Source organism: Typha latifolia, chromosome 4 (genome assembly GCF_019914945.1).
Source record: "Typha latifolia isolate L0001 chromosome 4, TyphaL0001v2, whole genome shotgun sequence".
Classification (NCBI taxonomy): domain Eukaryota; kingdom Viridiplantae; phylum Streptophyta; class Magnoliopsida; order Poales; family Typhaceae; genus Typha; species Typha latifolia.
Window position 1 is genome coordinate 2,174,331 of NC_133089.1, and position 10,542 is coordinate 2,184,872.

At 37.5% G+C, this 10,542-nt stretch overlaps 2 protein-coding genes and 1 long non-coding RNA gene across 3 annotated transcripts; 2 read left to right on the forward strand and 1 right to left on the reverse strand.

Moving 5' to 3' along the window:
- Nucleotides 1-69: 69 nt before the first annotated feature.
- On the forward strand, nucleotides 70-1,732 carry LOC140787146 (uncharacterized). The gene is made up of 2 exons (XR_012108762.1): nucleotides 70-512; nucleotides 1,450-1,732. It is a non-coding gene; the product is annotated as an uncharacterized lncRNA (long non-coding RNA).
- A 341-nt stretch (nucleotides 1,733-2,073) lies between these two features.
- On the reverse strand, nucleotides 2,074-5,310 carry LOC140787144 (protein YLS7-like). The gene is made up of 3 exons (XM_073135924.1): nucleotides 4,621-5,310; nucleotides 3,859-4,136; nucleotides 2,074-3,129 (listed from the first exon to the last, which is right to left on the reverse strand). The coding sequence occupies exons 1-3, from the start codon at nucleotides 4,958-4,960 to the stop codon at nucleotides 2,335-2,337; spliced, it is 1,413 nt and encodes a 470-aa protein (XP_072992025.1). The 5' UTR covers nucleotides 4,961-5,310; the 3' UTR covers nucleotides 2,074-2,334.
- A 402-nt stretch (nucleotides 5,311-5,712) lies between these two features.
- On the forward strand, nucleotides 5,713-8,344 carry LOC140787147 (GCN5-related N-acetyltransferase 10, chloroplastic). The gene is made up of 4 exons (XM_073135926.1): nucleotides 5,713-6,277; nucleotides 6,561-6,613; nucleotides 7,372-7,548; nucleotides 7,977-8,344. Exons 1-4 carry the CDS (start codon nucleotides 5,876-5,878, stop codon nucleotides 8,194-8,196), a joined length of 852 nt encoding a protein of 283 aa, XP_072992027.1. The 5' UTR covers nucleotides 5,713-5,875; the 3' UTR covers nucleotides 8,197-8,344.
- The last annotated feature ends 2,198 nt before the right edge of the window (nucleotides 8,345-10,542 follow it).

Sequence of the window (10,542 nt, forward strand, 5' to 3'; positions counted from 1 at the left end):
AGCATGAGTAAATAATGTTCTCAATACTTTTTTTTGTTACTTTAATCACACGACGAGAGTGTTGTATTCGGATCCCAGTCGTTGACCGAATTAGATTAATTAGAGAGATTAGCTTCCGGCATCTCGAATCCCAAATGGCGCCCCGTTCTCCCTCCTCCATCGGAACCCTAACCCTAACACTAGAAGAGCCTTGCCCTTCTTCTTCTTCTTCCTCCTCCTCTCGTCCTACACAATCCGTAGTTCTCCGGTTGAAGCGGGCCAAGAAGAAGTTGTCGTGGAAGGAGGGAACAGTTGACAACGAGTTCCTCAACCGCAAGAGCTCCAAGAAGTGCTGCATCTTCCACAAGCAGCTGCCTTTTGACGAGGACTGCAGCGACGACGATCACGACGTGGACGCCGGGGCCCGCCGTGGTGATCCGCGGCCCGGTGTGGAGGGCGGGGCCGGGACCAGCCGCTGCTGCTCCCATGTGGGGACCCAGTGATTCCTATCACGGGTTCGTCCTTCACGATCGGTATTGATCTGGATTCCTCTCTTCGTTAATCGATTGAGAAGCTTGAGATTATGTCATTGGCATGGTTTGCGATGGAAAAATTTGTTCCTTTCGTTCTATAATCATAATGGGCATTCCTGTGTGCGTTGAAAAAATTGAAACTTGGCTCTTCATTCTGAATGAAGAAGATGGTCCTTGTAACAGGACGTAGTTATGGTGGACTTAATTTTATATTCCCTATTCTTTCATCTGCAAGATTACTCGAAAGATTTCGTGGTTTTGCTAACGAGTTTATATGGCTAATCAGATCATGTACTTCAGATGTTTTATTAAGTTATTTTGGTTTGGAATTTGCAAAAGGTTGACAAGGCCGAAGCTTATATACTAGTTCTCCAAATTGTAGTTCGATATAAGCACGACCATCTGCAAGTGAATAATTGTCTCACTAATTAGAATGTTTTATTAATATTCCTAAATTTTAAAGTTACTATTTCAGTAGAATGTGAAGATGTAAAACTGAAAAGAAAGGTGAAGTCTTTGATTGTGTTAACTAACTTCTCACAACTAAAGGATCATGTGTTATTGTTCAGTGGGATTTGTGGCAGAGTTGATACCATGATACTTTTTAAGAGATTTAATTACATTACCTTTTCTTTTGGAAACTTAGACTGGTATCTTCTTTGAGGTTTGAGGTGCTTAAGTGAGTCTAATTTGTTTGACTAGCTGACATAATCAAATAATAGGACCGCAAGAATGACGATAAGTGGAGAAAGGAACTTCTGTACAACTTTGTTAACGTGATATGCAATCTTTGTTTTATTATCCTATCATTTCTAGATTTCCTATCATCCTGGGGTTATTACATTTGAATTATGGGATATAATTTTTTGTGATCTCTATTTCGTAAATGAAATAGACGCCAATTGGATTTGACTTATTTGAGATGACCATTTTGCAGATAATCCTTCAGTCTGATGGACTTGTAACTAGATGCTCAAAGGAAGGACTTGTGAGAAGTTGGTTTCTAGGCATGTTAGTGTTGTTGGGTCAAGAGGCAATACATATGCTGCTGACATCTTTCCAAACCTGTAACATCTGCTATGTGTCGATAAAATCTTCTATATCAAAACTTGAGGAATGATCCCATGGTCATTCCTGTTGAGCTCTGGGATGTATAATAACAGCAATTTCTGAATTCTTATATGGTGAATAGATACAGAGACTACATAAATGTTGGATCATGGATGATTTGTTTGGTGGATTTTTCGTTGTCAAACAGCCTGATCAGATTTCTGTTATTTTGATATGTGTGAAGCTACTCGGTTGGTGCTTTCTCTTTTTCTATTTGTTCAAACATTTGTATAAGATTGTCTTGGCTATAAGGCAAAGATAAACTTCCTTGCCAAAGTAACAAAAAGTGTTGGTATAATAACATGAAACAGGATGTTTTAATCCAATTCCTCCAGATGACAGGAAACTGAGGAAAGGGTGCTAGTTTCCTTGCCTAAAATGGGTGATGGATAGCTTTTGTCTTTGTTTGTTTTGCAACAGGTTGTAAAATTGATAGGGAAGAACGCCTGCATACTATATGCAAATTTCTTCTAATAGCTGCAGAAGAAATTTTGTAAGTTTTATTTGGAATACAAGTGGTTCAGTAACATTTTACAGATCATTTCTCATCACGAAAACTTCAGAACAAAGAGAACTGAAGTTAGCTTTTTATAAAGGACTTTCCGGTAGAAGTCACTCCATGTTAGGCTAGGATGAGGAAAAAGGGGGAGAAATGCTGCTTTACAAATCATGCATTATGTTGGAATGGGCACTGAAATGCACTCATTTTTTATCAGCTTCCTGCTCCTTCATACTCTCTTCTAATGATCTCTAGCAAAAATTCATTCCATGTATCAATCGGCCCGGGCATGCACCAGTGTAGACAATCCTGGGGCGGTGGCTCTCCGTTAGGTCCCCTCCTTGTCACCTTGTTTGGATCAGGGCTTCTGTAAGGTCCTGGGTGCCCATCATGTCTGTATCCAAATGACTTAGTTATGTCCATGAACCTTAACCTAGAGCCGCCGCCCAACTTCTTGACTGCCCGTTGAAAGCCGGTAACCTGCTTCTTGTACATTGTATCTGTAAATCCATTCTTCAACAGCTTGGTCGCTGGCCGGTCCTTCCCAGTGCACGATCCACCAGTGTTCCAAGCCCCGCCTTCGTAATGGTCAGGCGAATATGAACGAACTATTGCAAGACCAGTGAATTTTGGATGATTGGCAATAGCAGTGAGGCAAGTCTCAACTGATACACCAAATGCTTTGATGTTGTTAATCTGCATCTTGCCAGCTTTTTTGGGCCACCAGAGCTGGCCCCCGAGGATGCTGCCATTTAATATGTAAGCTGACTTTTTGGCAAACCAGTGGCCGGAGGAAAGAACGACAACATCGAAATTTGGGAGGAATTCCATGAAGGTTTCATCAGGGACATCCAGGTGAACCTTGTCAATACCCTCTGGGGCAAAATGTAAGGGATCAGATGTTCTATGGACAAGCCAGGAGGACCATATGCGGATGATGCTGGTAGAGGTCGAGCGGAAGTACCATTTCTGCATCCTACGATTACCACGGTTTTTCGGAGCTTCAACCTTTCAAAATAGCAGCAGAAAATGTTAGCAAACTTGCTTGACGAACTCTATGCAGTTTGCGCTAAAGGAAGTTTAAAAGATGAATATGATCTGAATAAAACATAATGATATTAAGATGATGCACATAGAAGTAGTGTCATTAATTTGTTGGTAAATCTATTAGATACACTTAATCAAGATATGATTCAGGACAAAAGAAATTCACGAAAGCATCCCTTTTGTCAGCTCCTGATTTCTCTCATTAAACAACTTGATGACTCATTCAGAATTATTACCAGGTGAATCGATAGTCTGTGGAAGAGAGAGAGACCAAATAACAGGATCAATCTTAGAAAATGCAAGCACATAGACTTGAATTGATCTCTAAGGAAATTAAGCAGTCAAGAAGCCCTGAACCTGAAGTTTGCTTATCAACTTTACAAAGATTGAAGGATAAGATGTAGATATCCAGAAAATATTTCATATTGTTTGCAGCACTTCAGCAGAAGGCATACCAATAAAAGGCATGTCCTTTTAGTATATTTTCATGGATTCTATATGTTGTCTCATGATTCTATTGAGAAATAGTAATCTCTCAAGAATCCTTCAGGTATAAAAACACGAAAGTTTGTTTTCAGTATAGACGTTCCCTGTGTTTGGTACCCAAAAGGACACATCTTCCTACTATAAATCGTTACTGTGCTTAATTACATCATGCAACAGTAAATAATGTAGGTTAAGGAAGCTTGCCTGCCAGAGAATGCAAATGAGGGATTCCATCTGATTCCGAGCGACTGAATCCCCAACAAAGGCCAGAGTCTTCCCCTTCATCAATTCCAAGAACTTTCTTGCATCAAAGTATGGGAGACCACACTCTTCAGGCTTCCATCTCCACCTCTCGTATTCCTTGTCTGGTCTCCCGTTTCCCTGACAATTCTGTGTTTGTGTTATGATAGGGCATGTATTGTTCGTATAGAGCAGTCCAGAAGGATCATAAACCCATTTCCCGTGGTATAGATTACAGCTTCCTTTAAATGAAACAAAAGGAAAAAAAAATCAGTAAATCAGCACAAAACATGCATATTATTATCCTTGTGCAATCTATGCAACACATTCCTTGTCGAGTCCATCCGACTACATAGAGACACAGTCCTATTGAAATGCACTATCAGATGATACAATTGGATCTGGCCAGCTACTATCATATTTACATTTCCGACATCTCTTATTCATTGCCATTTATATCCGTTTATGATCCTGTTCTTTACCCATAGACTATTTCATTATTTGCAATTCTTCAATCCAAGTAGCCGGACTATTCTTGGCAGCCTGCTGATTCTACTTCAGACTTCAGAGTACCGCTAGATGAATTATACAAGTGAATTGCTTAGTATAATGTTGAAATTCCACAGAGGGGTGCAAGCATAAAAAATTTAGATGACGACATCCAAATTAATCACAAACCCATTTCTACATTTCTCAAAAGGAAAACCAAGGAGAAGAAACACATACTTTGATCGACCGCAGGAGTGTTGTTCGACGCAGGTAAAGATATATCAGCACCATTTGGATCAACAGTTCTATCGGCAAAAACAACTTCTGAATCACCCGGCTCCTTAGAAGACTCAGATAAATGTTCCTTAAAAATCTCATCTTGGGGAGCAGTTTGCAGTTCACTAAGATTAGTAACCAAATAACCAGGTTTCCTCCAACTGTCTACTCCGAGAAGATAACCATGCAAGGAAGAACGAAAGGGAGATGAAGGTAGAGCCAATGACAAGATGATGAGACAGAGAGCTAATCCTCCCACAGAGACAATAATGGTGAAAAGGGATCGTAGAACAGCCACCATGACTCCACTCAAACAGATTAAATTCTACAGCCAAAGCCAGAATTTGCACTGCAATTCAGAAACTGAGCTGAGATCAAACCTTCTCCAAATGCCTCTCTCACCAATTAGAAAGCCAAAATTCCAACAAGTTTCAATCTTTTCCCTCTTGCCCAGATCCTTAGCAGGTAAACAAGCTCAAATTGCGAAAAGCGATCACTAAAATGGAACGAAAAATTAGATTTTTATAACTCCAATTTCTTCGCATCTCAGCCCAAAAAAGTTGGGAATTTTCAGATTCTCTATCTAAAGTAGGAGAGGAACGGGAACGATTATAACCAAGAAAAAGACTATAATTTCCGCCGATAAGGGACAGATTAATCGAGAAATTGGTTTTATAAATAAACAAATAAGGACAAGGACTTGTATAATTGACTACGTTACCCTTCCATCTTGTTCTGCCGTAAATGCCCTCTCAGCCGTCCATCTCCATTGCTTTCACATGAGAATGACCTGAACCGTCCATTGCTTGAGGGTAGTGGACGGGTAATATTGTCTTTTTCGGATGTTTAACTGTCAGTAAAACTTCCTTTTTATTTTATTAATACTTTGTTATGACAACTTAACGAGGATCTTTGTCTTGGGTTTTGGGTGGATTTTGCCGCCATTGAGGTCGAATGGGATTTGGGTTTTGGATTTGAGTTGTTGGAGTTTAGTTTCTAGCTTGAAAGATTTGGATCTTGAATTTGGTCTTTTTGTTGCAGACTACGGCGTTTGCGAGTGGGTCCTCATAATTTTCTCAAGTAAGTTTTATCCAAGGAATTATTTCTGTGGACTTACTTCGTGCACATTGGCTTGTTGATTCATATCCATCCATGTGTATCTCCGAAAGATAAAGTAAAGAGGGAGAAAGCCAAGAGCTTTGCTCGAGTCAAGAGGATGGCTAGTTTGAGAGCTAGTCCAACAACTTCTCTTCTCGCAAAAGGCTTCCCTTTGGATTCTACAAGCAAAACCCAATTCGATCATCACAGTTTCAAGGCCAATAGAAGAAACATCTCATTTGATCATGGTAGAAATGGGAGGGAGAGGAGAAGGGCTTTGGGTAAAAGGTCTCTCTATTGCTGGTCTACGGCAGAGGAGGTGGGTGTGGTGGGGAAGGAGGAAGGTGGGAGTTTTGCAATTGGCGGAGGCCAAGATGGGTACTTGGTGAGGGAGTTTGGTTGGGGTGTTAGAAGAATGGCTCAGGTTGGAGAAGAGATGAGGAGGGTGGCTTATGTGCAGGCTGAAGCTTTCCATGTCCCAATGGCATTGTTCAATGACCTCTTCTTCGAATTCTTTAGAGTAGGAGCTCTCCTGCCACATTTGTTTGATCTCTTTTTAACTTCATTATTGGATGCATTTATATTCTTGATCTTGTAGTGCAAATTTAACAGTGTTTGCGTAATATAATAAGCTTGATGGCAGTAATTTCGTTTTCATATTCTTAGCTCTGGTTATCGAATAGAATTCAGACAAAAGGATCTTTTTAAGGATCTTTTTTATGTTCATCTCCTTGCCTCCTATATTTTGTTACCATGTTTCTAATTTCTCATGTCTTGTTCTTTTCTGGTGCTGTACAAGTCAGGCTGAAGTACTTTCGGCTCTCATATACAGAATAAGAAATTCACCACCAGAAAGGTGAGGTTGTTAATCTTATTGCTTGTTTCCTCCCTATAGTATTAGCTACCTTGCAGTATATATATCTTTTACCCACATTTCTCTCTGGAACATAACTATGGATGACAAAATGATAATTCACTGATAAGATAACTACATTTCTTTTTGTGCTTCTAATGAGATGCCTAAATGATTTGTCATCCTTTCATATGTTCACACTCCAATCAGGCAACTGCTTATGATTCTATACTATTACTAGCAAAATGACGAGAGGATTCATCGAAGACTGCAGGAACTGCTGCACGCTTATAAGAAATAGGTTTCTTTTCATAAAAATTTCTTAGCGTTGTTCCTGATATATGTCTAATTCCTCATAACATTATCATGAATTTGTCAGTGACATGCTGATGGCTGATGCATTGCCCTTTCACCAATTGGTCATTCATTTTTGGGTTTATGATAAATATGCCCGATAAGAGTGTATCCGAAGCTGTAAAGATCAACTAGAAGGAAGCTGAATCAAGCATCAACTCGTAAATAAAAAATAATGAAGAGAGAAAAAAAATACTGGTCAAGACTAATTCTACTAATCAATGGTGTGACATAAAACCAAAGAAATTACCAAAGTAGTACAAAAAGGTAACTAAGTTGTTCACTTCGTAAATTGCACCCTCAAGTAATACATTTTATTGGAGCTGAGTATTCTATGATTTGAGTTATAAGAATATAAGAGATATCGTTCAGATATCCTGTAATACAAGTGATTGCCTCCTTAGCAGGTATGCTTGTTTGGTCGCAGAACCTGCTGATGTTTCCAATCCATTACGAGCACAGGTTGAAGAGCTTGTGGGGGTTGTGGATGCCACAGTCCAGAAAGATGACGACGTTCTTAGGCATCTTGAAGATGCAGAAGAGTACATCTATGTATCAGGAATTGCTGTCCTCAGAAAGTTTAGGTACTACATTCTTGCCTTTCCTGCTAAAGCTCCTGAAACACCATTCTTCTGGATGCTCCAACCTATGCAAATCTCTCTTTCAGGCCAGTTTCTAAGAAATTTTTTGTTCTATGTTACACTTGAGAAGCAATCTATATTCCAAAGCTCTGCAGTGGAACCTGTTTGCGAGATATGGCCGGCGATAGTCTATCCTTTGAGGCATAAGATAATTTATTCGCTGTCTGGGGCATAAATTTACCAACTAATACACAATGCTAAGATATCACAATTCTCCTATCCAGGCCTTTTACTATTTCCTCCTAGTACTTATTCGCGAGCTGGCTTTTTTATTTAGTCAAAGAGAAGAATAAGCCTCCTCTATGATGCATCTTATTTCCAACTTTATTATTCTCTGTTATAGTCAGTAATCAACTTAAAACTGATTGCAGGAGACAGAAGATTGCCACTGCACTTTTAAGAGCTTGCGATGCCTTGGCAGATACGTGGGGGTATGACAACCTGGCTCTTAGAGTTTATGAAGAAGATTCAGCTGCTCGAAAGTTGTACTCTAATGCAGGCTACAAGGTGATATCAAAAGATCCTGTTTGGGTCACCTGGATTGGAAAGAAGCGGCGTGTCCTAATGATCAAGAGATCTGCAATTTTATGAAGCTTCTACATTCTAACATTCAAGGTTTGGACATCTGGTGACCCACAACCTTGCCGTAGCTCTGTAGATTGGAATATTAAAATTACTAGCCTTTTGCCTCTATTAATTGGATGTTATATAACAGATTAGAAAGTGATTCTTGATCTCAGTGATTCTTTTGGTTTATTTAAGAGAACCTTCTTGTATGGCCCATTAGTTTCAAATGCAAATTTCATCTTTCGGAGATCAACAAGAATAATTGCAACTTGTGTTCACCTGTACAGGTGATCTAATTAGCTTAGAAAAGTGCTTGGTTTTTAGGTAGATTTAGGTGAATTGTTAGGCAAACTAGTGTGAGACTCCTAGCAAATGCTCCTAATTTTCAATAATTCTTCAGACATTTCAGAATATATTCTATTAGAGTAGTTGATGACTCTTAATACAAGAGTTAATACTTATCATGATACTAAATGATGCCCTTACATATCTCCCAACAGAAGAATTAGTTAGGAAGAATTAAAAGCTTCTTCAGATAGCATCTCAAAACTTTTTGACCACCATATCCTTTGGGCCAAACTTAGGATGCCAAACTTAAAAGGCTTTAGATTAATTAATACTTTAGCCGTACCACCTTATCACATGATTCATCGCACTGGTTGTTGAATTAGCTAACCCACCTCCCCAACTGCACAAAAAATGTTTAAATTTTCCACCACTTTGCCATCTCTTTCTCTGCTCAATAATTCCCTCGGCATTATATACTTTCCATCACTGATTAATAGCAGCCTTTTCTGGAACAAATCTAATTGTTAATTGTGTTGCTTTTATACCCTCTGGTGTATGATAAATTTATTCTGAGTATAATAACCACTAATTGTAGGCTTAGTTGCTAACGAATCCCTTAACATGCGCTTATGTCTCCCTTCAAGGGGGGAGTACAGTTCTTTCTGAAAGGATCAAATGAACTGGATCTTGTCCTATGCTTTGGCTTATGGCCCTGGAGATTAATTTAATCGAAATCTTTTATTGTATTACTTCATATGATAGTAAAATTATCCAAAAAATTTATTATTGTGGAAGTTTGCATAAATATTTGTTAGCGGTAATAATCTAATTTCAAAGAGTCACAAAAAAACTCGAACAAAAAATAAATTAATTAATTAAATAAACTTACAGATTATAAAAATTTTGAATAGACGAATATAGTGTTGGACACTATCTCTTTAAGGCATCTTGTCATATGCTTTGGCTTATGGCCTCGGAGATTAATTTAATCGAAACCTCTTATTGTATTACTTCAGATGATAGTAAAATTATCCAAAAAAATTATTATTATGGAAGTTTGCATAAATATTTGTTGGTGGTAACAATCTAATTTTAAAGAGTCACTCACTTTTTTTTATTTTTCATTGCCATGATACCTACTTTAGAGTCAATTTTCATTAAGTTCTTTTCATGGATTTAACTAAGTGAATATATGACAATTAAATACTCTTTGAGCTAAATTAATTATACTATTAAACCATCATTAATAATGTGTGAGCTCCATTTAAAATTTAGTTCAAAATTAATAAAAAATTTATGTCAAATATATGAATGTACCAACAATATTAACATACTGTAAGCTTGTTTTGTTAGCAAAATATGTTACCATCTTTTGGGACTCATATGCATCAACTATTTATTATGTTTATAGATTGATTGTATATCTAAGAGTTAATTATATCTCGGCCCCCTCAACTATCCGATTGTATAATTTTTAACCCCTTAAATTATTTATATGTGTCGCTAAGCCCCTTCCTCCATTATTTCATTAGAAATTTTGATAAAAATAATTTAAATTTTTTGACTAACTTAATATATAGATAAAAGTGTATGTCTTTCTTTCGTATTTTCCCATCTTCTTCTTTAATATCCTATATAACAATTTATTAAATATTAAATTCTAAATCGATCTTCTCTAATTGTTTTAAAATTCACTTCTAATAAAAAAAATGAGAAAATTTAAGAAGTGTATATATTTATTATTATTATTATTTGAGAGGGTGAAAGTAATATGGAAAGGAAAGTGAGATTTTTATGGGGGTAAAAAAAAAGTAATTAATCCTATATTTAATGTGTTATTGAAGGACATCATGGGTGTCTAATTGTTTAATTATGTGGTCTTCTGGTTACACCTCCTTGCATTAAATGATGGCAGATGGGTCTGATGAGATAATAATGGCATGGAAAGGCCTTCTCAAAATAATAATACTTTCCACTATACTTTGATGGAAATATTAAGTAGTATAAAGTTTTATTTCATTATCCAAAGCAATCTCTACGTTCTTGCTTCGAAATTCATCTACACTCATGTGGCTTAGAACT